This window comes from Amblyomma mixtum, chromosome 1, assembly GCF_055824585.1.
Source record: "Amblyomma mixtum isolate Tamu chromosome 1, ASM5582458v1, whole genome shotgun sequence".
Classification (NCBI taxonomy): domain Eukaryota; kingdom Metazoa; phylum Arthropoda; class Arachnida; order Ixodida; family Ixodidae; genus Amblyomma; species Amblyomma mixtum.
In genome coordinates, this window is record NC_143012.1 from 278202029 (window position 1) to 278225223 (window position 23195).

Consider the following 23195-nt stretch of genomic DNA (forward strand, 5'->3'; position numbering starts at 1 on the left):
AACCTCTTGCACCTAGAGAAATATCTTTCGAGATACTTTGAGATCGGATGCTAATGAACATATTTAAGCATTTAGAAGTACGTGTATAGATTAGTTTATTAGCCACGCATGTTTGAAAAGCATAGAAAACAGAACAATGTAATCTGCAATAACTTTTGGGATATGCATTGCACTGCGGCGCCTTTTTGTACAGTTTGAGATCGTCTAATCGCCCTTCAATTCTGAAAATTTCATCCGTCTGCCTTGTTTAGTTTAAAAGTTATTCATGATCAAATTTAGCGTTTTTTCGAAATAGTTAAAAACGGAATGCAATACTGTTCAGGTAACCAGCGCGTGGCAGTTTTGAGATTTTGCGTGATGAAACTTAATACTTCGCTCTACGCGGCTAAGCATCGCATTTACTCTACGGCTTTTGGGGAATGCGCAATGTCTAGTTGATTTTAGCTACCTTTTTTGTTCTCCTCATGAAGGACAGAAGCTCTTGAAACGTTCCGCGGATTCTTTTTTTCTGGCAAATATACTCTTAAAATGTCGGCCTCTCATTCTTTTAATCAACTTGTAACAATTGCGAAGAACAAAGTCCACAGAATACAAACAATAATAGCAATAACGCAGCGACAAGCGATAAATGTAGTAAGTAGCGCCATCTACACACATGCACGTGTACTAAATAATCACAGTTCAAAAAAATGACGAGTGTGGCGCTGCTAAACATTTACAATCAGGAGGTGTTCACGAGAGGGAACGATACCTCTACGATGTTTGCACGTTTCCCTCGATTTTGCCCTATGTAGTGTGTGTCGAACTTCCAAGCAGATTTCCGCCATATTGCTTTGCTGGATTGTTTTGTAGCGTAAAGCTAGTAAAGCCACACTACGCGGGTCAGAGGCGAGTTTTGCGCGAGTGTGCGGCGCCTGTTATGCGCATGCGCGAGAACCGCGTGACGTCACGAGAGGCGCAGGTGCGTCGCCTCCTCGCCACAGCCGGTGCGAGCTCCTCGCTGCTGGCGCCGCCGGCGTGCGCTCCTCTCCGACGCGTGACCTCGTGTTTACGACAGTTGCGCCGCGCGCTACTGCGCATGCGCGAGGAGGGTACGCGGAGAAATGACGGTCGCGCTCAACATGTAAGCTCTGGTAAGCTAAGGAGAGTCGAGCCGCTGTCAAACGGCGCAGAAGACTGGAAAATGTAAATTCTTCCGATCCCGAGGTTGTCGCCTGGCAGTTCGCCGTCGAGCAGCCAAGGCGAAACGTGCGGCCGAAACACCGGAGCACTTTACGCTACGTATATCCAGGCATAGCAGAGCTAAGCCACTGCCAATTTTTTCACCTGACGCTACGAAACGCATTCTGGGTGTCGTATTATTTTTCGAGGACAGCTTTGGCATTGCTAAACCGACAGGAAAGGGAAGAGACAGGCTTTCGCTTCGTGCTACCGATTGTTCGTTGTTCCGGCTAGCGCTGTGGAGAAGAAGTTGGAGAGCGCTCGATTCGCCTGCACTCAATGCACCAGTTCGGCAAAGTTCTGCGGCAGCGACGGTGCGGCGGGTGTGTACCGCTAGTTCCGGCACTTTGAGCGCAGTTTGGCACTGTCTGCTTCCAAAACGGATGGTCGAGTGCAGGCCTGGTCGTCGCTAGCCTTTGCGATGCCAATGAATTGCAGCCAGCTGTTTACAGCCTACATCAGCGGCAGCCAACCTCTCGTATCTCATGAAGAAATGTGCAAACAGCACATCACAATAACATGTTGCCATGAACCAGCCTCGATCCGTTTCTTTGGAGAACCCGAGCAGCGTTCTAGCTTGTCGACGAGTGAAAGTTACTTGAGTCTCCGCCGTTTATCACAACCCGCAAACCATCATCTGCTTCCATGGCGGCTGCAGCTGCACTATTTCAGCACTAACCATGGAGCAGGTGCAGTTTTCCTGAACTAGACTCGCACTTCTTTCAAACGAATGCCGTGGTTCAGAGGGCGCCATGTTCCACCGCTGAAATGAATCCATGTGGTATATAAGTCGGGTACAACTCAAGAACGAAGCAGCACATGCCCATCAAAGGAGACCGCCCCGCCAAGCGCGTCGACCGAACAGTTTTCTGTCGGTCTCCACAGGTGCGCCGCGACAGCAGTGGAGACTGAAGCTGCCACGACCGTCTGTTGCCGAATATGACCCCACCTGTAACATTCAGCGCTTTTGCGACAAAGACGCTCTCGCGCGGATCTATGCGAAAGGTGAGCAGCCCAGCCCTCTCCCCCCCCCCTCCCCCTTTAGTGGCCAGTGCAGCTGAGACAATAAACGGGGGCACCACACCTACTAGTACCTTCGCCTTTCTCCCTGTCTTTTCCCCTGCTCCAGCTCAGGTGCTCCTAGAGACGATGGCGGATGCCGGGGCAGCAAAATCTTTTCCTTTCTTTTTGCGTTATTATTCTTTTAGCCTTATCCCGAACAAAGGACATCCACCGTCGGCGACACGGGGACAAAGCGCCGACTCCTTCGTTCTCTTTCGCAGGCTTGGCTGCATGCACAGCCACACAAATCGACGTGATTGGCTGGAGAGCTCCCTCTGAGTTGCGTGTGCCGCTTCGTTCTTTTGTTGTCCCCTTTTCGGGAACTGGCACAAAGGACCGCCCCCTCCCCTTGCTGCGCGCCCCTCCTGCAGGCGGGGTAGACTAGCGCCGCAGGAAAAGGAATTCTCGGAAAATGATTACGAGCACGTTATAAGCGGTGTTTACATGACGGGATGAGTGGAGGATTTGAGCTGAAAACCGGTTACTGGGTTCATGTAAACGAGTCGGGTCCGGGAGTCGAGGGAGCGAGTCCAGTCAACTCAGCTGCAGGGGGTGGGTTGACGCACTCGACCCCAACAGCAGATAGCACGTAAACCGGTCTGAGTCGGGTTAGTGGAAGGAGAGGTGATAAATGCGAACCTGTTATTCGCTTGCGCCGTAGCGCCTGCAAGGCAGCCGTGCATGCCGCAATCTTCCCGGCTGCCACTGCCCTTTCCCGCTACGCCGTTCGACGCTTGGTGCCGCTGCTGTTGAACCGGTCGCGACTCGCTAAAATCGAGTTCATGTAAACATGCAGTCAAGTTGGGCTGACCTTGCTCAACTCGATCTCCTGGCTCGACCCGCCGAAGTCGGGTTCATGTAAACGAGGCTATAGTTTCCTGACAACAGACGGTGTGAAAATAGCAGCTGTTCCTACAGTTTCCAGGTACGCGCGCGTGGACACGCACGCATACACACACACACATATGCGGGCGCACTTTTTCAATCTTTGACCCAACCAAATCGAGGCAAATCGACGCAAGGCAAGAAAGATATACATTTCAGCACGCGATGGAAAATTCTGGAGGGAATAAGCAACCTAATGATGCAAACTGCATGCAAGAAAGACGTACGTCTAAAATGAATAAGAGCACGTAGTTGAGGGTCCAAACGAGAGAGGGGAGGGGGTCGCCCTAAGTGCCTACAGAACTATCGCTTTGTAGCCGACCCCTTTTTTTTGGCAGCATTCCTGCACACCTCGCCCCCGTTCTTCTTCGTACAATGTCTATAAAAAAGCCTCGAGTCCGCCTCGTGAATGGTATGCATCTGTATACTGCATTTTTGTGAGCCTTGGCAAAATTCCGTCGAAGTTGATCGGAATTGGTTGCAAGGTGCCGCCGCATGTACGACGAATATTTCCTTCTTTGGTAAACACATTCCGACACCCTGCGGTGCTAACCCTCTCAATAGCAATTTCACGTCTCTTGCGCAATGTCGATTCATCTCAAGGGTAAACAGAAATTGACAATTGCCCACTTATCTCTGCCTTTTTCTTTACCAACCATAGTTTATAAGGTTGTACAGGCATACGCTGAGCGTTGACTAAATTGTATAGCTGTCTTTGTTATAGTTTTCTTATCATAGATGCAATATCACTTGATAAAAAAATATTTTTTTTCAGCGCTATAGTTAGCAGGTTACACTCTAGACCAGGAGTGTTCTGACTACTACTAATATTACTATGCATCAACAGTGACGAAGTGATTGAACGCGCAAAAGACGAGGGCAGAAGGAAGGACACAAGAAAGGCACCGATTTCAACTATAATGCTCATTGAAAAAAAAAAACGCTAGAAATATATACATGGGACATAAACATAATTAATTTTCTTTATTTCACACCTTCCTTATTTTTGGCGTCCGCTTCCTCTTTTCGCTTACTTACTAATTTGCTCTGTGCAATTATGTCGACAATTATCACTAACTCTCCCAAGTTTCTACTGTGTCGACGTTGTGCCTTTTGCGATGCGGGCTGGGCAGCATTATTTTTTTCTTTTTCTTTGCTCACACTAATATATGTATCGACATTGAAAACAGGAAAGTCTGTAGTCGGGTAAAACTCAAGAACGAAACGGCACATTCCCTCAAAGGAGGCCCTCCAGAAAGTAACATCGACGGTACAGCTTTCTGCGGCTATTTAGCCAAGGCTAAACAAGAGAGAGAAGGAAACGGTCCTCTGTTCCCGTGCTGGCATCCTTATCCCGAACAAGGATCACCCCACCTCTGACGCCGTTTGGACAAAGACGGTACCCTCTTTGCCCCGGCTCTCCAACTTTTTCCCTTCACCCTTCCGGAACCATAGACCGAATAAAGGAAGCCCCACTCTCTTTGGCTTTGGCGAGGGACAGGCAGAGAAAGAAGCATGCCGAACCACCCCAGCCAACACCTCCCCCCACGCACGACGGGGACTAGCAGCCGGGCTTGCCATGGTTCGTTTGTAATCCTCTGAAGGCAGGTGCAGCAACAAAAGAAAAGCCTTCACGCAGCACAGGTGCACGGGTCAAGAAAGGACCGGACACGTATCTCAACATCTCAACCAAAACCAGTCTCGGGTCGCTGGGGGCAAGACGGGTAGACACTTTCTCAGTGATGGATCAGTGTCGTAGCCTGGTGGCAGAATATGAACTACTCGCAAGATGGCGGCAGTGGAACCGCCACCTTAAACCACCTGAGGATTGCGCATGGGGCACTGCGCATGCGCAGTGTGCGCGTTTAGTGGGTATCATTAACTAATCATCATTACTGTTCGTACGTCTACTGTTTCACTCCTGTGCACCGTTAGCAAGGTAATGGAGCACTTTATTTTTAAGCATATAAGCAGTTTTCTGGAAAATAATAATTTCTTTTCTGAGGGACAGCACGGTTTTTGACGTGGCCTATCCACGGTTACGCAACTACTACACACTACTAATGATCTCATGGTAGCTTTGGATCAGGGTGGGAAAATTGATATACTGTTCCTCGACTTCGAAAAGGCGTTTGACCGAGTCTGTCACAAAAGGTTATTACTTAAGCTAAAAAGTGTATTGCAAAGTGAACAAATTTTGAATTGGCTTGATTATCCAATCGACAACAGTATGTCTGCATTGAAAACTCACTTTCTTCATCTGCCCCTGTATTATCCGGTGTACCACAAGGATCTGTCCTTGGACCTCTTCTTTTTCTGATCTATTTAAATGACCTGTCTTTGGATTCCTACAATGCCGGTTCTTCGCCGATGACTGCATCGTGTATCAGGTCATCGAATCTGTGCAAGGTCAAATTGTGCTACGTGATTACCTCTCTGCAATTAACAGTTGGTGTCAATCCTGGCGTATGAACCTAAATGTCTCTAAATGTGCCCACATGATGGTCACAAGAAAGAAAAAACCGTTAATATATACTTACAAAATTAACAATGCTGATGTCAAGCGGGTTGACAACTTCAAATATCTTGGTGTTATAATTGACTCCAAATTAACGTGGAACGCACATGTTGAATATGTTGTGTCGGCGTCACTAAAAAAGCTGTGGTTATTAAAGCACCACATGGGGCACTGCACTAGTGCAACAAAACTTGCAGCATTCACGACACTCGTTAGGCCAATTCTTGATTATGCTGACACTGTTTGGGACCCTCATACTAAGAAAAACATCAATCACATTGAAGGGGTACGAAAGAAAGCACTTCGATTCATTTTTAACGCTTACCATAGAAGTATCTCTGTTTCAGACCTGAGAACACGAGCTGGGCTCCCGTCGCTAGAAATGCGCCGTAAACTACACTGCCTACACATGATGTACAGTATTGTCAACCACCATGTCAAAATAAATTTTCATACTTACATGCACTTCAACGAATCCAGGAAAACGAGAGGCAAGCACAGCAAAACAATTGTAATGCCGCAGGTTAAAACTAACGCCTACCGCTCATCATTCTTTCCTCGAACCACAGCCGAGTGGAACGCCTTACCCTATGAAGCTGACATGCCCTCAGTTGAATCTTTTGTTACGGCCGTGTCATCTTATCTATGATGCAGCAAGTATTTCTTTACAACGCTTCTTGCTTTGCCGTCCGCCTTTCAAAGTGTATTCCTTCTTTCTTTTTTTGCGTGCTTTTTGATTGTGCACATTCCTTCGTGGCTGATTGTCAATAGCATGTTTTCTTTCTTTGCCGCTGTTAAACTCACCTTAGCAATTGTTCAAGAACAATGTATCCACTCCTGCTTTGACTGCCAAGAGGCAGTTGGCAGTATTTGATAAATAAAAAATAATAAAAAAATACTACTACACCATTAACTATCATTACTGACTTTTCAAGTAACCATTATTGACAGCTGCCGCGGACGCATGGACGGACGGACACGCTGGCGAGTCACGAGCCATAAAAGGCTTACGCCTTAAAAGTAGATCGAAAGCTTCAGGCGCATTAATGCAACATCCTCAGGTACAGCCGCGCGCGCCGTCGTGCATCGTATAGGCGGCCGTTATGGACAGCGTTCAGGCATACACTTCCTACCTGCTGCGGTGATTGTGACATAATCGGCGTTTTCAATGAACACTTAAAAATGCAATCTTTAATGAGCAAGTAGAAAGTGCACTGTTTACGCCTCAAACAGTGAGCAACGGGCGTACCGACGCAGCTGTCGCGGCGTTTCCCTGCGAGCAGTTGTCCCCGAGCAGTGGCGCCGCGGCGGGCGCACGGAGAACTAGGCCCAAGACGCCGTTTTTGTGCGACGTGGCGGGCCGCACCTCGCTTTGCGCTTTGTATCTAGCGGCCGTGGCTCAGGAGAGGTTCTCGCTACCCGAGCTAAACGCCAAAAAGTGTGCCGGACTACGGAAAGCCAAGGTTCTATGGCTACCGCTTCAGTTCTACAAGCAGTGCATACTATATCCACATCTTCAAACTTGGACCTGTATATTTTCAAGGATACTCTTTGAAACATGTGCTTAAGCCATGTGCAAAAATGGGAACAAAATAAAGTAAAAAACAAAAGGGGGGTGGGGGCATTATAAAAGCTTAACGCATAGAACGTAGCGGAAAATTTAGGCGCGCGATCTGTCTTTAGGAAAGCGAGACAAGAGTTACACTCATAATTTTACCTACAGATGGCGCCACCATTTCTTTTTTCTGAACATGGAGGAAGGAAAGAACTCCATAGTTCTGAAATAGTACTATTAAGAACGCTATCCACCCTTCCACGCCAAACGTGCCAGACTAAAGTGAATTATTCCAATGGTTTTAAATAGAGTCAGTTTGCATGCAAACTGCGTTAGCGCTCCGGGGAGCGGAGCGGGCCCACGCGATTGCCGCCTATGCGGCGGCACTGCAACGATAGGTGGCTGGGTAAAACGAATCAAAGAAAGCAGGTACAGATTAAATATGCTGATGGTGAAAATGTTTAGAAGGAGTCCCTCCTTTATCCCTTCCCTTACGGCGCGGTTCAAGTGCCCACCGAGATATGTGAGACAGATACTGCTCCATTTCCTCCCCCCCCCCCAAAAAAAAAACAATTTACCAACTTTTACCTTTCTTCTTTCTTTTTTTTTTTATTCGTGAAGTCTGCCTTGAGGCATAAGTTGAGAAAAGGGGGCTTCTTTGAGGGGCTTCTTTCACTCCAGCCTTTACACCTTCCCTTACGGCGCGGTTCGGGTGACCACCGAGGTATGTGACACAGTTTCATGCGCCGTTTCCTTTCCTCAAAAACAATTTTCATCCCCCCCCCCCCCCCCCCCCCGTTGCAAAAAAAAACCTGAAAAAGAAGAAAACAAAGGTTCCAGCCGCATGCTGATCAGCATAAGTAAGGCAGTGCTACAAAAAAAGAAAAAAATGGCTGAGGCTTAGCTAAGGTTAAGCCTAGTCAGATGCGAAGCTTATTGATGGCTAGGCTTGGTAATACATGGCTTCCTTGGTTGAATACTTGGTCATTTTAATACAACCACTAGAAGCCTTCGTCGTGGGGGAAGACAACAGCATGGCTACAGCGGAACGCCGACTAACCCCGAGACGCGCGTTGGGTGAGCGCCTGGATTGCCATGGAAGCCGCGTCCGCCTGCCCGGTGGAGCGAGCGTTTCACCAACACCGAGTGTGAACGCGCGTTCGAAATGCGCGGGAGTGTGACGTCACCATACCACGTGATTCACACGGCGTGCAACCGCAGCGACGGCACAAGTTGGAGCCCCGTCTGGATGGATTCTTGACCCTTACGGGTCACTGGGCGCCGTGGTCGATCCTTGGTCCAGGATGCCGCACTTGACTGCTGCCATCGTGGCTCGGCGCACAAGGAATCGTTGCGCTTCCTCGTCCTCGCTGGCCAGCAAGTGCTCCCACTGCATCACATTCGGGTTTATTCTTGGCTCTAAGTCTACCTTAGGGCAGGTCCATGTGATATGTTCTAATGTAGGTTTACCCTGACACCACGGACGTTCGTCTGCATGTTGTGAAGGGAAAATCTTGTGTAATTTGTGAAGGTGTGGGTAGGTACCGGTTTGTAGTCTGCGCCAGTCTACCGCCTCCTCTTTGGTGAGCCTTTTGTGTGGGGCTGGGTAGCGTTTCCGCTGACCCCTGTAATGATCGAGTCTCATCTGTCGGGACGTCATTGTGTCACGTGGTGTGACGTCACCATACCACGTGGTCTGCACGGCGTGCAACCGCAGCGACGGCACGAGTTGGAGCCCCGTCTCTCATCTGTCGTGACGTCATTGTGTCACGTGGTGTGCACGGCGTGTAACCGTCACGAAGGGCTTGGGTTACCTATTGTAATATGCTTCGCATAAAAGTTTCTCTAGTTGCACGAGCCGGAGTACCCGGGTTCGAACCCAACCGCGGCGGCCGCGCTTCGATGGAGGCGAAACGCAAGAGGCGCCCGTGTGCTGTGCGATGTCAGTGCACGTTAAAGATCCCCAGGTGGTCAAATTATTCCGGAGACTTCCACTATACGGCTATACGGCACCTCTCTCTTCTTTCACTCCTACCTTCCTCCCTTCCCTTACGGCGCGGCTCAGGTGACTGCCGATATATATGAGACAGATACTGCGCCATTTCCTTTTCTCAAAAACCAATTTACCTCTAGTTATATAATACGCAAAATGACTTGAGATAAGAAGATGGGGCACTGGGGTATCTGATATAGCCAGTGGCCGCATTTGTTTTTCCAATTCCGGACTACTTGCTGGCAGGTCTGGGCTTCCGCTCGGACAGGAAAAGCGTCATGGTCACATGACCTACTTGCCATAGGCTGCTTTCGAACACGGCGCCAGAGCCGGGCTCTCCCTCGGTTACCGTACAAGGCCGCTGTCATCTGCTAGCAGACGATGCAAGCCACGGCCACTACGACGCCGAAGCAACGCCGTGCGCTCGATCATGATACTGAGTCGATTTAAAGACTGTACTGTCAGCTTAGCGTAGGTGCATTACAGAACTCAGCTTCGGAGGTATGCTCGCCGCTACTTCTTGCGGCGAAGTTCGCACAAAGTAGCCCAACTCGTTGCGGAAAGGCGGATAGACGAAAGCCTCCGCAAAAATGTTGACAACAAGCTCTATAGCTGCTCCAGTATACGAGTGGTTCACCTGCGATGCTTTCAGGTAAGCGTACAGACAGCATGTGGCAAAACAAGCGAACAAGAACCTCTTGACGACACGAGCTAACAATACGCGCTCGCAGCTCCGAACGCGCGTCCGTGTGCGGTGGATTTCAAGAAAATAAACGAAGATGCAAGAACAAAAAGTCTTGCGATGGCTCAGAGAGGAGCTACGGAGCTCGTGTGAAGGTTTAACGCATGATATCGACCTCCAGGAACACGAAAAGCACTCAAAATGCACACGGAGTCTAACTTAATATGGCTGCCAGCGCGGCGCGCAGCTATCGTCTGCTGCCTTCTCAGCAGCCCCAAGCAGCCCGCGGACTGCCATAGGCTAAAAACGAACGCGTTGCTATGGCGATGCAAGCAGGTGGGCGGAGCTTTTGGGCTGCCCGAGAAAAACAAATACCGGACTCGAGTCCGCAAGTAGTCCCGGACAGTCCGGGACTGAAAAACAAATGCGCCCAGTGTCTTCACTTCTACGGACAGACGGCGCACGTTTGTTTTCACTCTTTCCTCTCGCATCTTTCAACTCTCCTCTATCTGCACGTGGCAGCGGCTGTGGCTCAGCTCGAGCCAGCCGGCAGGCCCGTGCAATTTCCTTGTAATCCTCCTTTCATTCGCAGCGCAGAGAAAGAGGTGCCGTAGTGGAGGTCTCCGGAATAATTTCGACCATCTGGGGATCTTTAACGTGCACTGACATCGCACAGCACACGGGCGCCTCTTGCGTTTCGCCTCCGTCGAAACGCAGCCGCCGCGGTCGGGTTCGAACCCGGGTACTCCGGCTCGGCAGATGCGCTTACGTAAATGGAAATGGTATTTTATTGCGAAAGCAATACTACGCTCATTAACGGTCTTTCGCGTAGCGGCGACCGGTAGCCACGTTTGACCTATAGAATGACCTCTGACGTCATAACAAGGGTGAGAGATGGGCTACCAGGTCGAGTCGTCGCGCAGCGGCGGCCGGTAGCCACGCGTGACCTGTAGACGCGGCGCACTGCGTTCCTTCTGTTGGAGAGAGAGAGAAAAACTTTATTAGAAGAGGAATTCGGGGCACGCCCCAGGATCCCCTCACGACCAAACTGCACTCAAGTGTTTATGTTCCTAAGGTCAATGACACTGGCAGCCCGGATGGTGGCGATGATCTGCACGGCCGGGTCCTCTGAGCGCAGCACAGCAGGGTCTTCCGGTCTTGAGGTTCTCTAGGTCCCGCGGGGGAGGGTCCGTCGGACAGAGGGAAAGGATGTGGAGGGAAGAGGCGGAGGGTTCTGGGCATAGGGCGCATGCCGGATTGGGGAATGAGGGATGATAGTGGGCTAGGGTAAGGGGTGAGGGGGTGTGTGTCTGTAGTCTGCGCCAGAGTGTTGTTTGTTTGTTATCTAGGGAGGGGTGGGGCGGCGGGTAGAGCTGGCACTAGGCTCTGTAGGCCTGCGTCAGCTCGCTGAATGAGTGCATGCGCTCCTTCGTGAATCCCGGATTCGAGGCCAGCCGCTGCGCTTTTGCTTTCGCAACCTACCAGGCTTAACCAAAGCTAAGCCCCCGCCAATTTTTATTTTACCCGCCACGGTGGCTCAGTGGTTAGGCGCTTGGCTACTGAGCCGGAGTATCCGGGTTCGAGCCCGACTGCGGCGGCAGCGTTTCGAAGGAGGCGAAACGCAAAACACGCCCGTGTGATTTGTGGGAGTGCACGTTAAAGATCCCGAGGTGGTCGAAACTATTCCGGAGCCCTCCACTACGGCACCTCTTCCTTCGTTCTTCATTCAGTCTCTCCTTTATTCCTTCCCTTACGACGCGGTTCAGGTGTCCACCTAGATATGTGAGATGCTGCGCCATTCCTGTCTTAAAAAAACCATGTAATTTTATTTTCACCGCACCTAAAATGAAATAACTCGTGAATCACGCCCACATCATTGGATGCTTCACAGTACTCATTAAACTTTAACCGTTACTCCTATAATTTACTCTGGTCTACTGTAAAAATATGTACATTGTCGAAAAATTACCGACAAAACCTTAAATGAATGGCATACACAAAAAAATGGCAGAAAGTCGTCAACTAAGAAGCACACAGGCCGTGGAATAAATGCATCGCAGTATTCGATCACCGTCGGAGTCACCATCGTTGACGGTATATAAGCGCTATGTAACAGAGAAAAGCGCTAACACTCAAGCTTTGGCAGATGTACGACGACGCACTCGCCACAGCACTCGTAACAGCGGCAGTGGCAGGCGTTTGCTCGCCCTTGCCGAAGAAGCGGCATCTGTCAGCGGGGTTCATGGCCGAGCCGTTGGAGCAACGGAATGCGGCAGCGAACGGGGCGTAGTTACGCGCCGCAGCGTTGCAAGCCGCCGACGAGTGCTGTCCCGCGCTGCCTTCTTCGCACAGGCTGAGACACATGGTCATGAAGAAGACCTGCTCGCCCGAGAAGGTCTCCAGGCCTCTCAGCCGCTGGTCATAGGTGCCATTAAGAGCCTGCACCGGTGGAAAGCAGAGATAGTAAGACCTTTTGCCATCTCTGACCTCGCGCCATATGAGAGCACCTTCTCTGCGGCTCATGTGAGCCGCACGCAGCTGGGCATGACCACACGAGTACTTCAGGGCCACACGGATAGCAGTACTCAGTAGGTGAGCGAGGAAGTTAGTAATTATGACCTTGGTCTAAAAGCCCGTTCCCACCTGCAAGTAGCACGAGCCGCACACGACGAGCCGCAGAGGCGCTCGAAGCGATTTTGAGGACAAGCGGCCAGTGCTCAACAGCTCGACTTTAGTGTTACAGCTCCGAGACACTCCTGTATTATTAGCGGAGAATGCATGACGTAGGGCAAAATCTGACTGCTTGGGGGCATGTCGACGATGCAGACCTGGCCGAGAAACCGGATGTAGACAAACGTGCCGTAACATATGGCGTAATTTCAGACAGATAATTCCTCCACGACAAAAAAGTAGTCCGCATTGTTAAAAGCTTTCTTGTTAAGAGAAGCTAATCAGAAGAAAAAAATTACAAGCTCTACAATTTTGATACCTGGCTTGTTTTATAAAGTCTAACATTAAAAAGCCAATTTCGTTTGCTGTTCTGATTGGCTTGCGGAGGAATACAGGACGCCGCGGACCGTGGCCGATTGCTACCGACTGCTGTTTTCTGAAGTTGCATCCTATTGAAAGCCTTGGTCGGCGTCCCTTCCTCACACCCTCATCGTCTTTCACCCCCACGGGTCTCCAGGACCTCTTTCTCATCCTTTTCGCCCGTGGCAGCTCTAAACTTCATGCCCTGGTCACAGTCGATGTCCGCAAGGCATTCAATTCAATTTTCAATTCGATGCAATTCTTTGTTTTCATTTCCATGGCTCTTACATATACTCTACTATATGCACTATACAGGGTGTTTCCCTAAGACTTTATAAAATATTTAAATATAGGCTTTTTGAGTTAGAAGAGCAGAGCGCGCCTTTTCCGGCATAGCATTGTCAGCGGTGTAATACATAAGAATACAGCTAAGACGTTCTAACAGCAGGTTGTTTAACCACTGTTGAATAGTTAGCTGGCGTGTAGCCCACCGTAAGTGATTTCCATGAGTTTTTAGAATTTCGAAAGCGCGGCTACCCTCGGCGCTGAGCTTTCGAGAAGCTTGCAGGCAAAGCAACCTCTCCAGTGCACGTAGCTCGTCGAAAAAGCCCAAATTTGTTCGGCCATAGCGCCAAGGGTAACCCTATTTTCGAAATTCTAAAAAATTAAATTGATATTACTAATGGTGGGCTACACGCCTCTAAATAATTAAGGCGCCTAAAGGTAATCGTTAAAATGTTAACTATTCAATATCATTTAACCGTCCTTATAATTAGCAAGCCATGCAGTATTCTGATGCACTACCCCGCTGATAATGCTGTGCCGAAAAAAGCGCTCTTCTAGCTCAAAAAGCCTATATTTAAATAATGTGTAGATTTAGGTAAAACATCCTGTATACTCTGGCTCTTATACCCTCTGTGGATCCCGCATGTATAAGAATTCACGAGCTTCCCTCCCTAACCGTGAGGCACGTTTCCGGGTATTGGACTTCGCTCCTACGCCCCAACGTTGCACTTGTGGTACCGCTCAAGATGTGGTTCTTTCATCCCCTCCCGCCCTTTAAATATTGTCATGGCTCCCCTCGCTGTTCAATTGCCATCAGTTTCCTTTCTTCAACACTACTTCTATGTTGATGATATCATCTTGCCGTGTTCGCACAGCTCTCCTGGTCATGCGTAAGGCACCCTCCAGTAGGGCTTGGATACCCTCTGCTCCTTTATTAGCCAGTTGGATCTTCCTCCCCCACCCGACAAGTCAGAACTTCTCGTTGAAACACACTGTGCTTGTCGACGAGCTTAACTCTCTAATCTCCGTTACCCTAGCCGGCTCTTCAATCCTCAAAGTTTCTCAGTGCCGCATTCTTGGCATGCCACCAATAATATCCGGGCTTCCATACGGCTGTTTCTACCTGCCTCTCTGTCACCCACCTACTCCGCCGTATCGTGAGGCGGTCCTCTGGCTTGCGGAAAGCCTTCGACTTGTTCACGCGCTCTCTCTAAACATCTGTACTTCACACCATATGCCTCATTCACCCAGATCCAGCTGGGTGATGATCCACCCAAATCCCAGGCGGCCATCCATGTTATCCAGTCTAAAACACCACCCCACCTCATCTGTCCATGCACCCCGACCCACAAATGCGTCGCTGCATCCGTCTACGCCACTCCATGAGTGCTGAAGGGAGGACTATGATGAGAGGCAGGAACATGTCAGCGGTCAGCATGCAGGACTGGTGACATATTCTAGGGAAGAGGAAGTATACGGAGATTAGAAGACTCCGGACGGGCCGGTATAGGAAGAGGGGCCGTTTGACTGCAGGTATAGTTGCCTGGTTGAGAAGCCAGCGCCCATGAGCTGTACTAAAGAGGCGAGCCACTTGTCGATCGCGGTGAAGAGAAAGCAGAGTGCGAAGAGGATTGAAGAGACCAGTGGCCATCCATGTTATGCAGTCTAAAAACACCACCCCACCTCATCTGTCCATACACCCCGACCCACGCATCGGTGGAGGTGGTAATGGGGAGGCAGAGGCAGCCTTATAGAGGCCGCGGAGAGCGGTGGCGAGAGAGTTCATCTGGGTCTGGGTGAAGGAGACACGCGGTACGAAGTAAGATCTAGCCATACCCTCATCGTGGTCTTTCTGTGTAGGAGGCTCACGTACTTCGACAGTTTCATGACCATGATTATTGAGAGCTAGTCGCGCGTGCTAACCTGCGTGCGCTCTCTACTTGGTTGGGTGACATCCTACTGCTCCCCAGACTCTCCGGTGCCTCCTGTACACGTGTTCCCTGAGCTTGGCTGTCTCAGCCGCACCTTGTCACCTCCATTCAGTACCTGCACCACTTCTGGTTACGGTGTCCCAATACTGAAAGCCCAGGCATTTACACACAGAAAGTATACCGAAATACATGGTCAACGTAAACTGAATCATTGCCAATTTATCAAGGTTTTCAAACATGTACTCGTACTTGGATGAAGGCGGCGTGCGCCACCTCCAGCGCCGGCAAGGAAGGAAACACGTCGTCAAAGTTCTCCTTGCTGCTGAGACATGCCGGCATCTGGGCCAGGCGGTCATCCTTCCTGGCGACGGTGCGGTTTTCCTTTGACATTGCGTGAAGAAGGGAGGCGGTGTCCATGGCCTTCAGGAGGACCCTTGCGTATAAGAAGCCCAGGCCGGCGTAGAGCATGGCGGCCGTCCCCTTCTGGTAGTAGAGCGGTGGCATGAAGGCGGCGCCCGCCACCGAGATGACGTCGATGACCGAGTTGTACGAGGAGAGCGCGGTCGTGTCCACTCTGTAAACGTTGCCGGCGGCTTTGTACCACGACCTGAGTTGACGCGGCAAAGGTGGACGCTGTAAGAAGGCTGTTACGTGTAGGTCGAACCGAGCTAATGAAACCTTTTTGGTACGGTAGCCTGCTTTCCGCTAAATGTGGTGGTGCAGGGTGAAGGAAATTGTTTCCAACTCCTCTGTAATTAAACTGAAGTGGATCTCTTATCTCCTTAACTAAGTCAATTTACGCTTAAATAGATCACGTTGAAATCGTGTCAGAGCGTACAGCGGGAGATGGCGTTTAGTGGCGTTTAGGTTTGCCAACTACAAAATTCGATCATGGAGAAAGGCTTCGGCAGTACACGTAAACAGCATGCATCCACACTGTTTGCAATGAAAGCATGAACAGTGAGAGGTGCGTTAACTTCTTTTGCTTTTCTACTAACCCAAGAGCTAAGAAACATTTAGAAATGTGCGCTGCACACGCAGGTTCGAGATATCTAAGTATACTGAATACACAGTTCATCTGTTCGCGCATCCTGTTTTTTTTGTAATATTTTTTTTTAATCCTGATTCCATTGCGTCGTAAATGCTTCTGGGTGGGACAAATACGAAGCAGAATATCGGCGCCTACGTCCGCGCGCTTCGTGGAGCGTTTTCAGTTTCACATACCGGCATGATTTGATGTTGCGTAATGAAGCTATACCGTATCCCTGCAGCTTGACAAGAGGGACGTCCGAAGAAGACTGCATTCTGAAGCGACACTGAGTACATCGTCATCCGAGTTTTGTTCTTAGTAAAAATTGACTATGTGGCTCTTTGTCGTTGTGGTGATGTTTGTCAGGCAGCAGAAGATGAATTTACTGCTGACCGAATTGCAATGAAACTTGTCTGCTACTCAATTCAAACTCGTGACACCCGCACCGAAAAGAATTTGGTGAACAGCAGTGAAGCCTGGCCTACGGGATCTGCGCAAAAAAAAAAAAAAAACCGCGTCGACGCATCATAGCTTGGTTGCGAAAGCAGCCAATGATAGAGGCATGTGTATCTTTTTTTTTTCTTTTTTTTTATACTGCGAAAGCTCAGTGCTTCTTTGTCGCCAGAATGCGGCAGTCAGTCGATACAGGTCAACTTCAGTTTGTCCTCATTGTCCCTTTAAAGTGGCGAAAACTTCTTCGAAACGCTCTAGTAGCGCTTGGCATGCATTAACGATATCATTTAAAACAGTGAAAGTCAACGGCTGCTCGGAGGGAAGGGAGAGACCTCGGCCTGTGACCAGCAAATGCAAACTCAGTGGGGCGAAGGCTGATATGAGCAATTTTTGACAGTTGAAGAACAAAATACGCACAAGAAGGGAACAAAGAGAGCACATGCAAGCAATCCACTTGCAGCTAGGGGTCCCAGGCCGAAAATAAAAAATAAAATAAATTATTGAATCAAACTGGAACGAAATGGATTCAATAGGTCAGCGAATTGGCCTCATGAGTCCAGTTCGATAGCCCAGTTGGTTTCCATACTTCCAGCTTGGCAGTCCAATTGGTTCTACCATTACAATTGGATCATCAGGTTCAAGTGGAACGTCCAATTGGAGCGTCCTTCCTATTGAAAGTCCGATTGGAAGCCAATGATTCCTTTGCCTGTGGCCTGCATATCGATTTCTGCAAGCACATAACAGCAAACTAAGTTCTTTCAAAAAAATAATTATAGTAGGATACAACTTAAGAAAGCAGCAGTTGACAATACTGGGCCACGGTCCGCGGCGTCCTGTGTTACATCGCTGGCCCATCGTAACAGTAAACGGAATCACCTTTTTAATGTTTCTATATATTAAACAAGCCAGGTATAAAAATTTATAGCTTATAATTTTTTTCTTGGGATAACCTTTTTGTTTCGGTGACAAGAAACGTTCCAACGACGGACTATTTTTTCATCGTGGAGGAATCCTGCGGTTCTGAATGTGGGTCCTAAATGTGGGCAGAGTTATTAAGTTGTATCAGACTATACAGTAGCTTAATCTGCTGAACTGTTTATATCATTTTTGCCACCACTCCATTCGCGATAAAATAAAATAACTTCGTTGAACGGACAAACTCTACTGCCTTCAGGGGAAGGATTTAATAAATGGCTTAATTGAAATCTCCAACTGGAACACGCAGCTTGAATGCCCCATCTATTTTAATGAAAGCCAACGTTTCTTTATACTTTATTCAATTTTTACCCCGCTTAGCCCGAAGGCGCTACAGCAGTTACAATGATGAAAAAAAACATATTACATTCATACAGCACACTTGCTGACCTGAAAGGCGATTCCATTCACTGATAGAACGCACAAAAAATGAATTCGCATACTTATAAGTTCTGGTACGGTATTCCAAAATCTTAAAGCAATGATCAATACGAGAAGAGACGTAATGGAGTCTGTGTAAATACTTTTCCTTTTGAATGCCGGTTTTATCATGAAATATTTGATACAGCAGTTTAAGGCGCAATTTCCTTCTTCGAGAGGAAAGACTTTCCAACCCCAATTCGTTTTTCATGTCGGTACAGCTATCACCTCTGGATTATCAACGTAGGACGAACCTTGCAGCTCTAGTGTGGATTTTTTCAAGCTTATTGCACAATGTTATTTAATGTTATTTTACTATGTTATTTAGAATGTTATTTACGTTGTTCTTTCACTGTGCAGACATTTCATTTGAAGCTCCCAATTGCTTCCGAATACAGATGGAAAACCCAGTTGGAACCAATCGTTGTTTTCATCTCTCCGGGGATCATTTTCGTGAATGCTGTGTGTGCACGTGCGTGTGACCTTCACGATACTGTTTAGTTTCCTTCCGAGGTGACTGTTCCCTTCCTTGATTCTTCCTTCGTTCTATCCAGGGCTTAAAGCCAGGGGTGTCTCTGGGGGTCTCACACCTCCCAGTAGCAGGGGATCTGATACCCCTGCTACACGGGCATTTCGAATGCCTTTTGTTATTCTTCATGTTAGTGGTGGTCGCACAATTTCTTCTCTGTTGTTTCGAAAGTGTGAATTCTAGTAAGAATCATTTACGTGTTCTCTTAAACCCGAGACGGAGAAAAGAAAAATCGGCAGCACTACACAAAGGCTAGAAATAAAAGGAAAAGCCACGCACTCAAACCACGAGTCAGTTCAGAGCTGGCAAATCAGCTGCAAGGCTACAACAAAGCACACAACAGCGAGCACACTGGCAAAGCGTGGGGATCACTTTTTTCAGGTCTGTGTCATAAATTGAGTAAACAACGACCTTTCAAGAAGATGGTTTATGGTTTATGGGGTTTAACGTCCCAAAGCGACTAAGGCTATGAGAGACGCCGTAGTGGAGGGCTCCGGAAATTTCGACCACCTGGGGTTCTTTAACGTGCACTGACATCGCACAGTACACGGGCCTCTAGAATTTCTCCTCCAAAGAAATTCTAGCCGCCGCAGCCGGGATCGAACCCGCGTCTTTTGGGTCAGCAGCCGAGCACCATAACCACTGAGCCACCGCGGCGGCTCTTTCAAGAAGATATCTCCCCTTTGTATAAAACAATGTGTAAAACAGGAAGCTAGCCACTTTTCCTCTCTCACTTTTCGGTTGTCTCTCCACATGTGCACGAACAGCTAGACTCTCCCCTTCGATGGAGTCAGACTTTAAGCACTGGCTCTGTCCAACAGGAATAGCCCACTATAACGTAGCAGAATACTTGCGAACAAGAAAATACTGCTGGGGGCGCGTGTGCGTACCTCGTACAAAATGAGAGAAAAGAAAATGAACCCCAGATTGAATTGGTAGGGGAGTGTGTACCTTCCGATGGAGCCCTGGAGCGTCTGGTGGGTCGACATCCAATGGCCGAAGAACCCGAGCGTGCTGTCCGCTTTGTCGCCGTAAAGAAGCCGGAATCCATTGTGGTCGAGTGGAGCCTCGGGCCAGATGACGGAGCGCGTACTGTCCAGCACGTGCAAGAGGCGTTCGTGCACGTACATTTCGAAATCGGTGGACCTGAGTGTTTCATTTCGCATCACAGTTTCCAGCAGCCTCAGGAAGTCCGTCACGGTCTCCCTGTCGGTGCGATCCTCCCACATTTCGTCGGCCAGAAGCGCATTGTACGTGATGCTGACCTGAAATGAAAAAAAAAATGAAAATTGATTTCGAGGAAAGAAAATGACGCAATACTGTCTCAGATATCTCGGTGGACACCCGAACCGCACCGTGATGGAAGGGATAAAGGAAGGGGTGAAAGAAGAAAAAGGTGCCATAGAGGAGGTCTCCTCCTTTCTCGGGCAGCTGTCCGCATTGTGCGAAGTCTTCGGACATCTACTACATTTTGTGGGCCTGACTCCAGCCCTGCTATCCCCCCCTCACCCCAACCTCACCCGGGAGGACTGGGAGGCGGCCCTGTTCGGTTGCTCTGATCTACAGGCCCAAAAGGCCCTGCTTGAGCGCGCCCGGGAAGCGGCCGACGCCACTGGGGTCCCCCACCTAGTGTTTTTGAGGGCCGGCCCCTTAAGAGTCCGTCCAATCATACCTCCCTGTACCAATAAAAGTCTTTCATCATCATCATCCGGAATAATTTCGACGACCGAGGGATCTTTGACGTGCGCTGACGTCGCAAAGCACACGGGTGCCATTTGCGTTTCGCCTCCATCGAAACGCTGCCGCCGCAGTCGGATTCGAACCCGGGTACTCCGACTCAGTAGACGAGTGCCTTGACCACTGAGCTACCGCGGCGGGTGAGCTGAAACGGCGCAAAGCGAAATTGCGTACTTTAGGGTAAAACACGCTCGATGCATACTGCAAGGAAGCATGCGCAGTGTTTTTTTTTCCTTTTTCTGAGGTCGCCGTATGATAGCCTTAGTCGCTTATGCATCATAAAACAACGCAATACAACGCAATGCAGTTTTTTTTAGACGAACCTGAGAAAAAGATTTTTCATACGGCGGCTTGTCACTTAAGCAGCCCCTCCAAGTCAAAAATTAGGAAATGTATATACTGCATGACTATATTCCTGAGTCTGCAGGATCTCTTAGGCTGAAGTTGCAAAGTTCGGGGTTACTGCAATAGAAACAAAGAAATTCCGTGCTGTAACTTAATATTTACATACAGAGAGACAACCGCTAGACGCGCCCTTGAAGGCTTGACGAAAACGGAATAGGCCTGCAGCAAGCTGAAGGGAGGGATCACTTGCTCGCGTTACGCACAGAATTAATCCAGGGAATGGGCAATGCCGGAGTTCCAATTTTAACCTGGTTACAGCTTTTGCTGAGTACGCTGCTGACAATAGTGACAGGTGTTGTTCTGTAAACGTTTTCGGTAATAATATCAATTCGAGTCAAAGCAGGCAACACCTTTGATGTTGTAAGCATTCCAGTAATTCACAGCCTCTATTGAACTGCTCAACAAATGCAAACCGACCGGCAAAGGGCTTTGTAAACTCAGACAGCATGATGGCGCTCTTTGAATGTGCCCTATGCGGTTGGGTTCTGTGGAATTCACTGATTACGTGCTACTCCGCTGCTCACCTGGACACCACAAAGGGCCTTCTGGTACAGCGCCGCCAGATCATCGTTGGCTGGGCCGGTGGCCATGTACAGCGTGTTGCTGGTGAAGCTGCCAATTTGCTGCACGAACCACCAGGCCGTGTGGTACAGCAGATCCAAGGGAGAGACGGATTTGAGCAGATCCCGCATCGAGTCCAAGAGATCGCGCGTGCTGACGTGAACCGTGCTGTTCTCCTGGACCCCGTCTTCGTACGCCTCGCCCAAGGCAGCCACCCAGTCGCCGTCCGGAAACTCTGGCACAAAGCTAGTCAGATCGGCAACGCGCCCGCGCACGGGCAGCGGGTTGTCGGCGCTGCTGGCCATGCTGAGTATCGCGAATACATCGCTCTGGAAGCCAGAGAGTTGCACGCTGGTGTGTACGTCGTCCAGTTTTGGTTGACGGCAGGTCAAAGTGACATAATGACGACGCCGAGTGCATTTGCTACTCAGGGACATGGAGGAATAGAAAATCAGGAAGGACTGCCAGGGGAACGCTTTGAAGCCGAAAAAAGCCACAGAAAACATCGAAGATGATTACTTTACAAGGCAAAAAAATTGCTTATCCAGTTGAATTATCCGTGAATGCCCGTGAATAACTGAAATCTACGGCGTTCTTCCAGATATTCTTGGTGGTGGTGGTGAAAACATTTATTTAGAGGGGACAGGAGGTATGTTTGGATCAGCCCGTAAGGGACCGATCCTTACAAATACTCGGTGGAGGTTCCTAGTTTGGGACCCCAGTGGCTGTGGCCGCCGGCCGGGCGCGTCCGACTAAGGCTTTTTGGGCCTGTAAGTCGTGACCGTGGTCGTGGCAGCCGAGCAGGCCTCCAAGAAAGCGGACGCCACGTCGGCAGGCCGCTCAACACGGCACAACGCTGCTGCGCGCGCTGCAGCGCTTCACGGTGGGCACCAATGTAAGACCGGACCCTCTTGGAAACCAAAGCCGCTTCCGCGGCTTCATCCCGAAGACATCATCATCATCCTGAAGATATTCTTGGGGCGGAGATGCTCTGGTGGCACTTTTTGAAAAGTTTTCGTTTACTACAGCGCACACCATCGCAACGCTCTTTCCTGGCAGTCACAAATCGTTCCCTCTCAATCGCCGCTAAACCACGTGACTTAGCTCGCTTCTCCTGCTCTACCCAAAAATCGAAACCTTTCCCCTCCGCCTTGTCATTCGGCCAGATGAAAAAAAAATTGTCGCGGCAGCCAAAGAAAGCTATTCGTCTTAAAATTTCTAGAAAGAAGAAACTTAGCCCCACGTGACAGCCCGCGGCGCGCTTTATTGGCCTCAGCTTGACCTCTCACGTAGGAGCGCCATTAGCCTGCCCACAGTGGTTTTCACTGAATAAGTACCCAGAGTGCCGTCAAGGACTCTCTATAGCACCGCCATCGTATCTCTGGCACTCAAGGACTCAGGTACCACTGGGCTTGGAACAAACAAGGCTGCCACGTGCAATGTTGCAAAAACAGCAAACATTAACATTTGTAGGGAGTTTTCATAGCAATTCGTTCCTAAGACTCTTGGCTCCCCTCTAGGACCCGCATAGATGCTCAAGGTGCTGCTTCGACGAATTGCAGAAATTATGGCTTTCCGGTTTTTCTGAGTCTCCCGAGTATCCCCACAGTATCCGTGCGAAGCTACGCAGAAGAATAATATATCATTAATAAAACTACGTTGTGAAGGCGAATACATAGGGGATCAGGTGATTGCAGTGGTGGAAATGTCATGCAGGGGCAGCCATGATGCTTCCAGATCCAGTGGCGAGAGGCGGAGGATACTCCGAAAAACTTTCCAGTCACTCTAGCCCGGAGAGCGAGAATGAGGAAAGGGAACTACTGCAAGAGAACCGGCACTGCGGAGGTCGGCTGCTTTACGCAATGCACCCTCCTGAATTTACTTCCCTCTATTCTCCGTGATCACCGATGAGTAGATCGCGGT

General features: G+C 49.3%; 1 protein-coding gene across 1 annotated transcript; it reads right to left on the bottom strand.

The window, feature by feature from the left end:
* Nucleotides 1-11995: 11995 nt before the first annotated feature.
* On the bottom strand, nt 11996-21577 carry LOC149371836 (uncharacterized). Its single transcript, XM_089581237.1, has 4 exons — nt 21236-21577; nt 19521-19834; nt 15412-15769; nt 11996-12355 (listed from the first exon to the last, which is right to left on the bottom strand). Exons 1-4 carry the CDS (start codon nt 21575-21577, stop codon nt 11996-11998), a joined length of 1374 nt encoding a protein of 457 aa, XP_089437363.1.
* Nucleotides 21578-23195: the final 1618 nt, after the last annotated feature.

Excerpts from the sequence above, each read along its gene's own strand:
- LOC149371836 (XM_089581237.1), bottom strand. The coding sequence starts at position 21,577 with ATGGCCAGCAGCGCCGACAACCCGCTGCCCGTGCGCGGGCGCGTTGCC. Across the intron at positions 19,835-21,235 it reads AGGCCCTTTGTGGTGTCCAG|GTCAGCATCACGTACAATGC; the intron begins GTGAGCAGCGGA and ends TTTTCATTTCAG. Across the intron at positions 12,356-15,411 it reads CGCACGCCGCCTTCATCCAA|GCTCTTAATGGCACCTATGA; the intron begins GTACGAGTACAT and ends CCACCGGTGCAG.